The 16,509-nt window shown below is 40.0% G+C and overlaps 1 protein-coding gene across 1 annotated transcript in view; it reads right to left on the bottom strand.

The window, feature by feature from the left end:
* Positions 1–9,437: 9,437 nt before the first annotated feature.
* Positions 9,438–16,509, bottom strand: part of LOC113132892 (copine-8-like) — a 40,220-nt gene continuing 33,148 nt past the window's right edge. Inside the window, exons 15-20 of the mRNA XM_026311317.2 lie at positions 15,728–15,909; positions 13,704–13,831; positions 11,922–12,024; positions 10,791–10,848; positions 10,148–10,221; positions 9,438–9,761 (exon numbers count right to left, since the gene is read on the bottom strand). Coding sequence (XP_026167102.1) covers positions 9,549–9,761; positions 10,148–10,221; positions 10,791–10,848; positions 11,922–12,024; positions 13,704–13,831; positions 15,728–15,909 — 758 coding nt within the window. The 3' untranslated portion in view covers positions 9,438–9,548. The remainder of the gene's footprint in view (positions 9,762–10,147; positions 10,222–10,790; positions 10,849–11,921; positions 12,025–13,703; positions 13,832–15,727; positions 15,910–16,509) is intronic.

Below are 16,509 nucleotides of genomic sequence, written 5' to 3'. Positions count from 1 at the left end.
TTTCATTTAAAGCAGTTAATGCCAAAATCTGTAAGCCTGAACCTCTGTTGAAGGTATCAAACTCATGTTGATTTGTTGATGCAACTTTCCTTTTACGTTGATGTTAAAAATATTCATTCATGTGTTTACACTGATCTGTAGAAAGACTGTGTAAGCTCTGAAGCAGAGCTGCAAATCCTCCATGGCGCTGTCATATTTACATGCTCTCCTTTCACCAACTGAGCCTTGATGGAGCTGTACGCCTGTGCAACATCACAGAGGCAGAGCCTGGTCAGGCTCCGCTGGCTTGTATCTCACTATTTGAGGATAAGCAGTGAATGCTGACTGTCTCAAGGCACATGCATAAATGCTGAAAATCAGCATTTTTCCGCTTTTATGTTGTTACTTCTGCATACTCAAGATGACACGTCTCCCTGAAGACCAATTCATTACCTTTCCCTCCCTGTCAGCCATCTGAGCTAACAGCAGGCCGACAACTGTCCTTTGGGCTGTTTAACCCTGTCAAGAGTCCAGCACACATTAGGAGGCTTGTTTTTGCAAAAATAGACACACTGGTTCACAGAAATCCCCACAACACAATCTGTCTTTTTACTCTTATTATCAGAATATAAATGTCTGTGTTTGGATGATGGAATACTTCACTGCATCTAAAGATTTCTTTCTTACATAATACACTAAGAACAGACCACAACAGCCTAGGAAGACCTCAGCGTGTGTAAAAATAGAAAGTCAGACACAAAACGATGTGGTTATATTTAGCATCATCCCCCCATGCACTCCTAAGAATAGCAGGAGAGATATTTCATATTCATCCTAGGACTTGTACAAGACAGCCTTGTACTTGCCAGGATGTTTCTATCTTTGTACTCTGTAAGTCAAGTGGACAGAAGCTGTTTTCGACAGGTCTATGTTTGTGTGCTGGCTCCAGGGTTTTTGAGGTGTGTGTCATCAGAATTTTACACACTATTCCTTATTCCATTACTCATCATCACCTATTTCAGCATGCGGGCATCTTGCAGTTGATGAGTTTATAACAGGCAGTGAGGGAAATAAAAATGGCAGAAACAGCAGCTCGGAGACTCAAGTAGCTCCCTGTATCGGCTTAAGTGATATTAGATTCATGCTGAGCTTTATTGCTTTAGAGTCTTAGCGCTCAATGCAGGTGGCCTCTCTAGTGAGAAAAAGTGGGACATGTGATTCCCTGAGGGGCATAATTAAAAGTTAAAAATGTTTGTGTCATATCAGAGGATGTGGGGTCTGACAGACATAAGACATAAATTTACAGTGTTGTACCTAATGATTTATAGAATTTACAATAAAATAATAAAATCATTTACAAAATATCACATTGATTCTTAAGTAATTGTTGATGTATTGTTTTCCTGGTAGAAGCAACAAGCTGTGACTGAATGCTAATATTAGTATTAGCATCTTTTAATTTGATAGGGCGAACGTATTAGTTGCCTATTTATGCATCCAACAGACATGGAGGAACATCACAATTCATCTGAAGCTGTGTTTTTGGTCACTTGGCAAATAGAAGTCCAATATTTACTCTCTTTTTCTCCGTTTTGGTCTTACTCATACATTCATTCTTGTCGCAAATAGGTGTGTTTTCCAAAACAGCCTCCAGAGGGTGTAAATCTTAAAACGCCTGCTTTGTATTTCAGTGAATACATGTTAAAACAGAACTGTAAACAAAATGAGATTAGCCAGCCCAGTGAGGGTCTGGGCTGTGTGTCAGTATTAAAGGTCAGCTATTAGTTCCTTTAAACTATCCCAGTTATCACTCATTTGAAATACCAGTATAGTTGAATGCACAGCAGAACCTATTGTTGTTAACCGGGGTTTGTGTTTATTTTGTTAGATGAAGTTGGGACCATAAAGTATCAGCTTGGTCTGGGCTCTCTGTCCCAGATGTTGGCAATTACGCTGTTTTTGTTGCTTGTTAACTAAAAAAAAAAGGGCAAAGAGGAAAAGATTTAGCTGCTTTCATGTTTATGTGTTTCAGTGTGGCCAGGGGTCTCTACAACAACAACCTGGAAGCACTAGTGTGGACACAAATCGGTATGAGCAATTGCTTTTACATATAAGTTACGCTTCACTGGTAATATAAATGATTTAAAACTTAATAATTCAAACAATAAAGTAATGATTACACCTGCAAATTATCCATGTTGTGTTTTTGTTCCAAGCTTAGGGTGATTTTAATAGTTTTCTTGCACAACTATGAGTTTTATTCTCCCTGGGTATTCTTTTATTATTGTTGTTGTTTTTTATTTGTAATTTTATTTCTGTATTTGTACTTCTATGAAAAGTATTACACAACTAAAGGTTAGACAGTCAATGAATTTCTAGCATCCCTACCAGAAAATACTACATACATTCTCTCTCTCTCTTTTTGCAGCGTATTGTTTTTCTTTGGTTGTGATTTTGCAGTATAACAGTACACACCGTTTTGTGTTGAGCTTACAGTGCCAAGTAATGTTTCAAATTATAGCTTCAAGTGGGAGGCAGCCATAATAATATAATAACTGAACATGAAGTAAAAAGTCATATGCAAATAAACATACAGAGCACATAGCAATGAGTGCTCATTAAAATCTTGGATAGCACTGGAATGGGGAAAAAAAAAAAAGTGTACTAGCTGTAATTAGCACACTGTCACATATTACAAAGCAGCCCACGCTCGTAGCATGTCGGATCACTTCCCACCAGCATCAACCAATTGTTTTGTTGCTATTCTGAAGAGCAGGAGGCAAACAATTCATATTCAGTGGGGTTGGCAGTCTCTAAGCATTGGACGTTTTCAGTGGATCTGTCACGGGACATTTGAGTGAAGCAACACTCAGATAATACAGCATGAAAGCCTCAGATTTAACACAGCAACACTGGACTGTGTATTTATAAAGACAGGAGGCTGTGCACACACACACACACACACACACACACACACACACACACACACACACACACACACACGTCACACGCTTTTCTGCACAAACCTTTTTTTTTTTTTTTTTTTTTGGGTCATACATTTGGAAGTCTGATTTCCTGCACTAAGAAGCAGATGGTACCATGAAGTTATGTTTTTCTGCTAGAAAAACCTCACTGTTCTTTGTTTCTTGTGACGCTCCACATGGTACTGAATAATAAAGCAGAGACAGCATTAAATGCGATGTAGAGAGAATGTCAGTGTCATATAATGTAAAAAGTAAAAAGGCTTTGAGGATTTTTAGCAACACTCCAAACTCAATGTGAGAGAGAAACTCTTCCACCAATATCTGCTGTTGTTGTCATATGAAAACATCAGAAACCCAAAGCCTTCACATAAACTAGAAAATTCATGGACCTCTAGGTAGAGGATTGTGTTTATTGGTTTCTGAGACACTGGGATTTTAGAGCTATAAGGTTTTCACCAACAGTCAAGAAAAACTGCAGCACATTCATTTCTCTGCTTGTTGTTGCATCCTGCAGAGGTAACTTTCACCTACAGCAGCAGAGACGTTTCGTGTGCCAACCTGCATTAAGTAGTGAGGTTTACTGTCACACCAGAGCTAAACAGAAAAATGCAAAGTTTGTGAGGGTTTGTTCTTAGAAGGATTTAAAAGTCATATTCAAATTATTGGAGACCAGTTTTCATGCATGGTCTCATTCATTATTGTGTACATGTTGTGCACACAGCAGAGTGGGATCGCTTTCAAATGTTAATCCCATGTGCCTTGACCTTTGGGAGTGCAGCCAGTGGCTGAATGCTACTGCTCCTGCTGCAATTGGAGTGGAGGCAAAACAGAGTGACTTTGTTCTCCAAATTCAGTCAAATTATGGCTGCATTTCACAGCCACGTTTGGAGGAGTGTCTGGAACGGGACAGCCTGTCACCTCGTTATAACAAATTAGATCTTGAGATGAACACTTTAAAGGTGTAATGGTGTGAAACACATCTATTCCAGTGTGCTGGCTCTGTTTGAAGAGATTCTACTGGCACCATCACCCATGACAGGTGCCTATCAACATGGGGAGTGTTTCCAACAAGAAAAAATGTTTCTGTGTTTTGCAACACCCCCCCACACAGAAGAACATGTTGATGATGTATTAATTAACACTATGGATACCTTCATGCAGCCCAAATAGGAGAAGGAACAAAAAGTTTGGTATGAATATTTATTGAAAGACTTCACTTCTTACAGAAAGAGTTGTTTTAAATCAATCTCAAATCAATCTTTAATCAATCTTGTCACTAATCTCATGAACTGATTAAATTTGTAAATTTTATTTATCAATGGTCAAATAATTTTGAATTGGTTAATCAGAAGCATCATGCAAAAGTCAGGTAAAATCCTTCTCAGATCCAAGATGAGGGCCAAAGGAAAAGTAGTGGATTAATAAATTTGGCCAGATGAAATCTTTCTGTTTATTATAAAACACAGATCTATGGTTATTTTAAACAAAGCCGTATGAGGCCGGACGGCATTACTTCCAGCTGAATGATTCTGTCTCGTAGCTCAGAGCGAGACAGCCCAGATTTTTCCTGTTCGAATCATTCTCCCTCTTATTCACATCACTTCAACCACTGGGTATGAGAACAATACTGAGATGAGTCTGACAGAGGAGTGACTGTGCATGAATGTACCAAAGACAGAAAGAAGAAAAAAAAAAAATCAGAGAAAACGAATCAGTCCTCAAAAGAAACATCTGAAGGCAATGCACAATTCCAAGATTGATCAGTGAGAATTTTAAGGCAAAAAAGTTCTCTAAAATATTCTGAAATAACACACAAAGATGCCATATTACAATTTTTAAACCCACCGGTGCATCTCTTTTAGAAAGATCTACACATGCAAACGTAATGCATGCTATAAAAACATCAGGATAAAACAGGATATTGATTAATCACGAGCATTCAGTTAAACCACTTTGTTAATAATATAAGTAAACAATTTTTATGTTATATGTGTGACGATTACATGGGCGCTCACATGGCCTGGCATGCTGACATGGCACCGCCTTGGCAGAGTGACACGGTGGAACGATGAGTGGTGGGAGGCAGGGAGGTGTAAGCCCACATCACTAGAGCCTGTTTGCCCAACGGGAGCGCAGATGGTTTTCCCGCCTTGGTCTACACTGACGGACTCAGAGGAACAGTGATTTCACACAGTGCAGTCAAGACTCTCAACTCTTGGGGTTTCTATGTAAACAGCTTTCATGTCCTCGTCCAGAGGGTGACTGCAATTGGCTATCTGGCCTGCGAAGCCTTGTGTCTCTCCACACGTTTAATCTCAGGTTCCTCAGGTTCTCTGGTTGTTTTCTTTGAGGAAAAAATGTATATCCATCTATGGAAGTACAGATTTCCAAAGTAAATCTACTTTCCTGTGTAGCTGCATAGCATCGTAATGCTCTACTAATTAGCCATGCGGAGGCAAGTTACTGTCATGTTTTATGTAAACATAAAACTGAAACTTGTTAATGAAGAATAATTGCAATTCTTTATAATACTGCACATTAGCTCATTAGTGCCAAGTGTGCAGCTAAGTCAGCTATTATTGTTTGACAATGTTCACAGCATGGAGCTGAAACCACACAGCTTCTAAGTCACAGTAACAGTGACCCAATGTTCACAGTCAGAACAGTCAGCATCTGTATTTGCGAACATCAACTTTTCATCTTAGGCTGTTTGTGATTATAATCTCCACCATGAAGTTCATCGCCACCTGCTTCTGCTTTCCCCTGCATGTTCACAAAATCTAACGTTACTTAATAATAGGCCAAATGTATTATTATTATTATTTTTAAGGGGTGAAGAAACCCCTAAAAAGGGTCTAAAGTCACCAGAGCCTGAGCATATTCATTATTTTCAAATGACCCACTGCACCAATACAAAATAATCTGGTTCATGTATATCACAATTTCCTGTCACTACAATACAAACATTTTGACTAAGAGCCAAATGCAGATGTAAATAATAGAGAAAAAAAACATTTCTTGTGATTAGGCACAGCCTTGGCAGTGATTTTTGCCGACCAGGTAATTTCCAGTTTCTACAGGTAAACAATCCATTTGGAATTCCCTCCAAATCCCTGAAAACAAAATACAGCTCCCATGACAGGTTGGCCTTTGGGACTTAGAAATGTGCTCACAGCAGAAACAGTCGAGACAAGCTGCTTACTGATACAACAGTAAGATATACCAGGCCTCGTCTCTGAAACCACTGCTCCTCTGAGAAAGCAAGCAGGAAACACTTAGTCTTCACTCAACCCGCGCCTTGTTATGTAGGTGTAATGCATGTTTCCTATACAATTATATATACTGGATGTACAGTATATTCCAGACTGTGGGTGTGGGGTGACGTTGACGTCTTGTCATGATAAATAAATGAAAGACCCTGCCTTTGTTTTTCAGGAGGAGCCACAGGGTCACGGCAGTTTGCTGCAAGTCAACTCTCCAGGAAACTTACAAACAGTATATACAGAATATATATTTGCATGTACACGTAAAAAGACGGTTTCTGCTTTATCGGCTCTGATACCAGGCTGAGTGTGGTATTGCTGCAGTCCGATACCAGACAAGTGCTACATTGTGCAATTCAACACCCCGACTGTCACAGGGGTTTTCCTGCAACGAACCAACAATACAGAATAGTACAAAATCCGTCAGACCACCCGTCCCCACACTGAGGGACCCTATTCAGTCAAACTGAATAACCAGCTTTTCTGGGAAGAGTCTTGGAAAACGATGAGATGCTACAATTACCAATATGTCAAATCTGGTGGAAAAGGTTGCTACAGAGGTTAATTGATTAGTAGGTCTACTTTTAAACATCTTGCACACATGAAACCTACGTTTTTATCTAACCATTCGTTCATAAAAAATACAGGCCTGTCGTTCATGATTTAAATATGAATAACTTATGTGTAAACATTGATAAGGCCTGTTAGTCATAATTTAAATATGATTACAGGCCTCAGTATAAAATGTAACACTTATAATAACAGTAAAGAAGCAGCATTACCCATACAGTCTATTGGCTAATACACAAAAGGCATAATTTTGTTCAGTGTATAAATATCTAAGAAAATGTTTCACAAGCAGTTTATAAGTAGACAGTTCAATTAAGCTTCATCAGCCAAGAAGTATATGATGATTTTCAGGCGTGAGTTTAGAAAAATATTGTAAACCTTCTTTTTACATTGATTCCTTGACTGAATAGGGCCCTAAAAGGATTGATAACATCTGCTCTTTGTACCAACACAGATACAGAGTAAATGTATAAACACCGTTCACACATTTACAGACTGGGCCTCGGGATACAGTGGCTGTACCTTGCCTGATAGGAAATGATTTGTGCTTTGCTTAGTCACACTGTAAAGTATTTATACGCTAATTTCTAGGCAGCAGGGCTGCGTTTGAGTTTCACACTAAAACTTGGCTGAAAGTGACAGTGCAATTACCTGTTTTGGGTTTCATTTTTTCCTCATCTTTAAAGGAAGAGTAGCCCAAAAAACTAAATTTTGGTCATCAAATAGTGGAAAGTTTATAGTGTATTCTTTTGCAGAGCACAGCAGCTGTGGTTAGCTTGAATTCACAGAAGTTACAGCTGCTTCCAACAGTGATACAAACAGAAGCTGTGCATTTATTCATATTTTGGCGAATAGAGATTTTCCTGTCTTAACCAATGAGTAGTGATGGACAAATCTGCTGTTGTAGTCAACACTGAGACTGTCTTAGTAGTTACAAGAGCAGGAACCATCAATTTAATGTTCTCAGTGGTATTTGTGAGATCTGCCAATTCAAACCACTGACAAAGCAAAAACAAGAATATACAAAAACTATTTTAATGTTGACAATTTTGCTATTTGTAAAAAGCCTCATTGCTCTTGAGGTAATTTTTCTGTCCCCCTTTTTCGTGCTCTGCCACAGGAACACGACCCCAATCAGCACAACACTGTGATACTATTTAACCTGCTGCAAAAGGCGCCAAGCCAATGTGGAAACAGGAAACTGCCACTGGAAACTGTGGTAACTCATTGAATCTGAGCAGAAAACAGCTGCTGTCGTGTAACAAAGTTTTCAAGATGGTTTTCTGGTTTATATATTTCTTTAAGGAGACGATCAGCTACATACAACTAAACCTTAAGGGTTAGAGATTGTTACTTGCTTTACCTTTTGGTTATAATGCTGCTGAACAACACAGAACTAAGAACTGTGCTCACAGTCTCTACTTTGATCCATGTGGGTAGCTGTTAAAAGAAAAGCATCTTTGCATTTTGGTCTATTGAACTGATTCCTATGCACATATTCACAGTGTGTTGCTACCACAAAGGTGCGAGTCACCTGATCTGATAGCAACCAAAGTGCTATAATTCTCAACCTACATCTTGGCAAATATTTTGTGAATACTTAGTGAGAAAGGTAAAACTGTGAACTGTACAGACTTACCCAAAATCACTGACACACCAACACACTGATATTTAACCAACATTTTTGGCAATACTAAACAACGTGAGAGGTAGAGAGACTTAAAACAAAACAAAACAATGCCTCAAAAGTACAATGTTGTTCCATGGAAATAAAAAGACTTTAAAATGTAACACACAGTCAGGTTCGGTAGTGAGATGTGTGTTTTTGACTTCTGGGCTTGGAGATCCACATTTCCAGAACCCACAGAGGACACTGTGCCTGTTAAGTGACAAAAGAGTAAGGCTGGTTCAAGTCCCTGCTGCATTTGTTTTGACCAGACTCCCAGGGAGCACAGCTTCCTTTTGAGTCAAGGCAGGTGGTTGGAGCAGAAAGTAGGAACATGGAAAGATCTCAGGAGGGTGATGGGCTTGTTCTTAATGGATTATGGCAGTGGCAGTGGTGTTGAGGTGCTGGGGAGTTTGTGTGGGAGGGACAAGGCCCTGAGTGCAGGACAACAGCGCATGCTTTATCTTAAACTAGCACATGCTCCATTTATTAAAAAAACAAAAACACTCTGTAATGAAGAAGTGGCACCACAGCCTAAATGTACAAAGTCACAACCTCCAGTTTCTGAAGCTGAAAACTAGGAAATAGGAAACGGTTTTCACATTGATTGGCATAAATTCCCTCCTGAACTTTTTTTCTCTACTCCAGTCCTCAATGTTGTAAACATTTATATCAAGAGACATGATTTTAGGAACCGTAGAGGAAGTGGACAGAGAAAAAGCAAACAGATGAACAGTGTTTCAGTAAAAGGTCCCCAGTCTAGACCCTTTCAGCTGTGAGGGTTCAGTTTCTGTCCAGTTCATTATTTCTGGTGCAGTTAGATTATCTCAGACCTCCACTACGACCTTTCAAACCCCCTGCCATCATCCTGGTCCAAAGTCCTTTCTAAAAAGTGGAAGTTTCCTACTTGGGGTTTTCTGCATCACCGCTCACAGTCAGATGTTCACGAAAGTGCAACATGAGAGAGCAGGCGAGGCTTGCCATGTGCTCAGAAGCTTCCAGTGAAGAGTAGGAAGAAGAAGAAGCAGAGAAGAGAGTAGAAGCCAGTAGAGATGACCAGCTGGCATTGGAGCGAGGCCTCAGCCTTTAGATTCGGCTTACCCGTCTAGCAAGGAGGGGATGGATGGCTGGTGGTGGACACGGGGTGTAAGGAGGTGGCAAGGGCCCAGGTTTGATCCCTCGGGTTCTCATGTAGGACAGGAACTGGTCTGGGATTTCAGCAAGCACTTCTTTAGCCAGACGAGCCATGCTGAGGATGTGATTTCCTCGCCGGTCAATGTAGTCTCTGAAAGGAACAAACTGAAGAGGAGAGGAAATAAGTAAAAAGGACAGGAAAGAATAAAAGAGTAAATGATAAAGAGAGGAAACAAGGACAGGTCAGGAATAAAGAAGAGAAAGGAAAGCAAAAAGAAAAGAAGAAGACATTAAATGCTTATATAACAGGTAAGAGAAAGAAAGAAAGAAGAGCGGAACAGAAGGACAAAAAGGAAAAGGTGGCTATAGTTTAGAGGAATGAGGCAGCGGGGACGAGACAGAAAAATAGCAGACCAAGAACCAAAGCATTGCAGCAGGTCAAGCACCATGACCTTCTCCCATTAATCATAAATCACACATTTCTCTGGAGACATTCTGTTGAGCAAACAGCCTCAGAGCTGCTCAGCCATGTCCTTGGGAATATCCTGTACCTGAACTATGTCCCTCTCTGCGTATCGTCCTTGGGATGAGATCCTTTCCTCGTCCCCATCCAGCTCGATCATTTCTAATGAGAGAAACACATCAGTCACACCCTGTCAGGAGGCTCGAGCCACCATGTCAAAGCTACCATATCAAATTCTGTGCACTCATGCCAAAATTTGCATTGCTGAATGTGTAGCCATTGGGCTGTAAGTCACACACAATTGTGCACACAGGGGGAAACACGGTAGAATATCTGTAGGCAGGGCCAGCGATGTGCACCATCAGGACATCACGCAACTGTTCACACTGACTTCATAAGTGAGATACTCACTGAATCTCATTGACTTTGCAGGATAGTTGCTCAACATGAGTATGAATTTGTTTGTATGGAGAACTGCTCTGTGAAGTTCTCTCTGAGAGTGATAAGGAAAGAAGAGCCACCTTTGGTCTAAATGACAATTTTCACATCAACTTAACCTCAGATAAAGTGGAGGAGGAGAGAAAAACATTAAGGGCACCAGGGTGAGATGAAGAGTGGCACCATGTAGGAGGCAAGACAGGAAGTAGTGAAGGATTACTGCATGCAAATAAGCACACACCTACACACACACACACACACACACACACATTCATGATCTTCACCCTACTTACCATCAAATTCTGCTGGTCCAACACCAACTATTATAATTGACATGGGCAGAGATGCAGCCTGTAAATGGGGAAAGAAGACACACCAGACTCATCAAAGGTAGGGAAAGAGCAAAATTCATTCTTTTCACAATTTACTATTTTAAACGCTGCAGACAGTCAGTGAAATAACCCCACAAATTACTAGCCCATAGAAAGGAAGCTCAAAAGAAAATGAAATGTCATTGTGAAGAAAATCAATGTTTGTCCAAAATCCATCTGCCCTCAGCACCAGGTTTCCTAAAGCCTTTTGTCCGGCCAGTTCTGAAGTTTTTAATTTCATGCTTCTACAACTTTGTCTAAATCTCTCAAAGCCTGACAGTTTAAAAATGACTCCCATTTACATCTTGGTCTGCAGCTGAACTGTTGCCCTGCTTCGCAATATTGTTTATTAAATCACAGCCGAGTGGGACAGTGAAGTACAGTTCGAGCGATGAATGATGAATGAAGGTTTTTCAGTGTTTCATAACTTTCTGTGGTTATTAGAAGGATGCACAAATTGCCTGGGATATGAGGGGCATGAATCCTCCGCCAGCTAGTAAATAATTACTCTCAAATCTCACTCTGTGATAACATTACATCACATGGAGGCACGGGGAGCAAAGGGAGGGTGAATGGGGTGGTGACGCTGAGCAATGCAGAGCAGGCAACTGAGGCTGCAAATATATGAGCTCACCCAAAATTATTACACACATTAACTCTGATCACTCTAATTAGAACGCAGAGTTATTAGAGCTGGATGTAGAAGGACTGTTGGGTGTGGGGGAGGAGACGGGAGGATGACCAGGCCGCCCCCCCCCCCACCTCATCCCTCACTCCCCTCATTAGTGAGGATGAGAGAGGGATGTACTTAAAGAGAAGCACAGCAGATTGACTGCTTTTCATATTCTCCCTTTCGTGTTGTGGTTTATTGCGATCTTCATTAGTGGCTTAATCACAGCTGGACCTCCTCACGTTTTACGACAAATTAGCTGAATGAACGTTAAAGTACGGGACGTGGACGGCTGCTGTATGCATACATAGACTTGTCTGTGCATCAAAGTCTGAGCAACAAAACACACAACGACTGAGGTGAAATAAGATTCGGTACTATACATTGACTATGGACTCCTTGGTCTGTGCCATATCTGTGATCACGCCATCGGAGATGATAAGCAGGATGAAGTACTGTGAGCCGTCTGTCACTGCTGACGCATACCTGGCATAGGGGGAGAAATTAGCTCAAACAAAACAGTCAGGCAGAAACCCTGCACTTCCTCATCATGCATAAACACTTGACTTGAACATTTTATTATATTACAGACACAGTATTACAGATTTTTAAATGAGATTTTACAGATATTTAGGAATTGCCTAATAACAATCCTACTGTATTATAGGATATACACAGTAGGTACCAGTGTATTTGTAGCTCGGTTTATACCAAGGATATAAAAGTGAGGCTGTTTTGGCTTCTGCTGCTTTAGCTCTGACCATTTCCCCCATTTGTGTTGCTCAGGTCCACCTTTATGGAAGTACAATATTGACTAGTTGGAGTAGTCCTTTAATGCACCCCTGTTTCACACCCTGTTTTTGCTGCTGCAATTACCCTTGTTACATAATATTAGGCTTCAGAGATCAATAAAAACAATTTTATTTTACTGAAGATCGATGCTCTAATGACAGTGTGGGAATTGCTTTGTCAATGTAGGTAATGCAAAATGTAAAATTGCTCTTTTTCTCTCATCTATTACATAATGTGACATTTTCTTTTATTTTAATTTTCATTCTCTTGCTTCAATTGAGGTAGTTTTTCAAATTATTCTACTGTACAAATACAGTATACAGTAGTATAACAAATATTCAATAGACGTTTTCCCTCTTCTTTTTAAATATCATTAATTCTTATGAAAAATGGTAGCAATAAATAAATCATTAACAAATTATATGTATTTTAAATGAATTTATACTGACACACTTTCAAACTAGTTTATTTAACTCTAAACTAATACTTTATGTAGCTTTCTGTTATATAAACCAGAGTGAAATGTTTTAGGGGATGTCATGCATGATGAGTCCATGTTAAACAACAGTCTTACGCACACTCGTGACTTTGTGTCACTTTTTTGCGGTGATGTCTTTTTGGGTTTAAGTCAGATGCTCGACAGAAATGAGCAGTGAACAATGCATTTATTCTCAGGCTGAGTGGGAGGATGGTAGTCAGAGAGCGATGGGATTTGAAAACCAGTGATGAAAGGTGGGAAAAGTGCTTGTTACAGTCAGTCATGAAGATCATGAGAGAAGACTTGGTAATAGGAAATGCCAAGAGGAAGTCAGAAAATACTGTACTACAGAACAGGGCATTGCTTTTCATCAGTGGTTATTCATGTAACATGGGAAAGCGCTTCTGATAGCTTCTTTTAGTTTATACTAGTAGTGTACATTATTTGTTTTAAATATTTAAAACAGTGGAAAAGGAGTTTCTTGCACTTATAACCTCCTGCATCATTAAAAATGTAGCAGCACTTTAGGGTCCATATGTCTCTGTTAATCAGATTTAGATTGTTTTAATAAACCAGCACAGGAAAATGTGTGCTCATCCTTAAAGGGATTTTTTTCCTCTGGTGCCGTCTGCAGCACATCATTAGTTATCATGCAGACTGCTCATTTCAGTGATCGGCTGTGATCATTTTGTGAGTGTAATCAGTATTTACTGTAAGTCTTACTTCATAAATTACTGTACAGCAGCCCACATACACAGCTCAAATTTCAGGACTAGCGTTTTGAGAAATGTTCCTGCAGGACTGTAAATCTCACAGTTGCATTGTATTCAAGCATATTTGCAAATGCGTCATTCTACATGTTCCACATCCCGAGCTTTGATTATAGTGGACCTACCTGGCCACATGGTTAATAACAGGGGAGAAGTGTGTGGGTCCATAGAGACGCACAGATTTGAGACTCTGGTAATAGGCCTCCAATACCCCCTCAATACCGTTGCAGTATGGGTTCTGTGGATTACCATTCTGCATAAAAACAGAAAGACAAATTAAACAAAGTAAAATTGCTTTATTTTTTCTAAGTATGGATGGTGCTGATCATCTGCAGTACTATAACTTCAGCCACCTTCTTGTTTACTGCACCACTGGCTAGGACATGAACCATATACCAGTAAATAAAACATCACTTCCACTGATTTAATGTCAAGCAGCTATTTTTTTTTTTTAATTAGAAAGTTGTAAAAGTTTGTTATAGCATTTCAGTTAAAAATATCCTGAAGCATGTATCACTGCACACCACATCCTTGGAAAGATATTTAAACTGATGTCTGGTTGACTGGCTTTAAGAAACCCATATGTTCTGGGCTTTCTAATTACCTCAGTAACAAACCATCTTGGCTGACTTGGTCGCTCATAAGTACGAACAATGCACATGAGACTCCTTTGCTTTGTAAATGGAGCTTGCATAATTATGTTGGAATCAGTGGTGGCCTTCTCCCACTGTGGCTGCACAGCTGTACTCATCATCTTTAAGAGCTGACTGGATAAAATCCTTAATGCTGAAATTAATACAAATGTGCACGTCTTAAGGTTTGGTGCCTCTTGGCAGGCTGTTACTTAACGCTGACTAGCTGTAAGGGTTGTAAATGCCTCTGGAGCAACATCTGGAAGTGACAGTAGAGCAGGGAGTACATTATGAGTAGTGCTCAGGATGTCTAGAGCCCCGGAGCTCCTGGCATTGGCAGTGGTAGGGACAAACAGATGGATAATAGATGGTAAAAAGTTAAAAATATACAAGACTGAATGAGGATAGTGCTGAATGAAGGGCACAGATTATTAATTAATGGGTACTTGCAGGTTTTCCATACATTAGCAAAACAAGATCATACCATGGTGTAATTTTATATGTGTCTATAAATGTGTAGACAATTGTAATTCTGTAGTAAGTGGTACCATCACTGTCACTCCAGGAAAACTTAAACTGACAATTTGCAGCAAATAACTATATAAACATAATAAAGGTGGTGCTTTTGCACAGTCAAACTTGTTTGTTTACAGCCAAAAACTAAACAGCTCATTTGGCTTCAATCGCTACAACGTGCACAGGCTGGCTGAATTTTGTTCATGTTTTTGGACAGCAGCGTTCACCACCCACTAATAAACTGTTGCCGACGATTGGTCATCACTGTATGAAAGTGCCTGGTTGCATGCTGTGTGTTTTCAGTTTACCTACAGAGAGTTTTTATATGATTCCAGTATAACTTTTCATCTTACTTGCAAGTCATCTCTGTTTCCATGCATCTGCTGGCATGACAGCCATTAAATGATTTATTCTACGTCCCATATTCAACAGCAGGTTGGGGACAAGCCAGATTTGAATTTGTTCTGATAATGCCAGTTCTAATCTTATCGTTGTTAAAAAATGATCACCACATTTTTCACCAACCCCTGCTGCTTCATGTCCCAAAGAGAATATTTATTTTCTTCAGTTAGAGTTGTTTTCTGTCCTGAAAATTCATGTTTTACACAACATAAATACAGTAACTCGTCCACAAAACTAATGCAGGTGAGACTCAGCTGGACTGTTTTTAGTGCAGTTTAACTGTAAACATTATTCCTGCTACATATCAGCATTTTAGACATTTAGCTCACAGCAAAGCTGAGTGTAATCACAGCCTCACAGAGATACCAGCATGGCAGTAAAGTCTTGTTCCATTCGGACTTTATTATGACCATCAGCCACCACTTAGAGAAAACTTTTAGCATCGTTAGCACTGGGAGATCAGTTCCACGTTCACGTTTTGTGCCATAAAGCAGTTTATGTTATGCTGTGTATGGTGTCTGTAGCTGAGCAAAGACAGAGAAAGGGATAAATGGATAGAAGACTGAGGAGGCGAAAACAGGACAAAGTCATCTCCTCACCAGGGCAAACTCGTGTGACACCCGTCCATCTGGGGGAAGCTTGGCACCAAAGCCCAGTGCAGGAAACATCTTGTCGCTGTCATAGTCCTGGATGATCTCTCCAACAGCCCGCAGTGCCATGGCATAGTCGTTCAGCTGGTATGGGCTCATGTAGTGGAGCGAAGTGGGCTGGGAAGGGTTGCCTGTGAACGATTCAACACAATAAAACACACATCAGCGTCAAACTGTAATTATGCGTGCCCCCCTGGGCTGTGAGTCATATTAAAATAAAAAGGAGGGGAGTGGGTAGAAGGGGGTTAAAAACACACACTGGAGTTTTTAGTTACACAAACATTTCTCTGAGGCACAGCTGCTTTGGAGGCGGAAATAATCTCAGTGGTTGCCTCAAAACCTCAGACCACTGCAAATTAGCTACCACACCTTTAAGAGGCTGAGCATCAGCGACCTGCTCGCACTCTGACAACTTATTACCCATGATCATAAATTAATGAGTAGATGTGATTACTCAAAAATAGAATTTAAAGTTTTTCATTAGCAAAAGGCTTGTGTCTTTCATTTTCATGAACACAAGAAACTGCTCTTGACAGTGAAAAATACAATCACTGAAAGATGAAACTGGTTCAGCGGTAGCTTCATTTGTCTTGCCTTTCTTTTATGCAACAACAGAACAAAAAGAACAGATAAAAATAAATAAAAGCAAATCCAAAAGGCAGAACCACTATGGATACAGCTGGACTATATTTTTCTTATTGTCGTCATTGCTACTGATAACATCAACCTTT

This window comes from Mastacembelus armatus, chromosome 6 (genome assembly GCF_900324485.2).
Source record: "Mastacembelus armatus chromosome 6, fMasArm1.2, whole genome shotgun sequence".
Lineage (NCBI taxonomy): Eukaryota > Metazoa > Chordata > Actinopteri > Synbranchiformes > Mastacembelidae > Mastacembelus > Mastacembelus armatus.
Note: the sequence above shows the minus strand (reverse complement) of the source record. Positions and strands in the feature narration are given on the sequence as shown.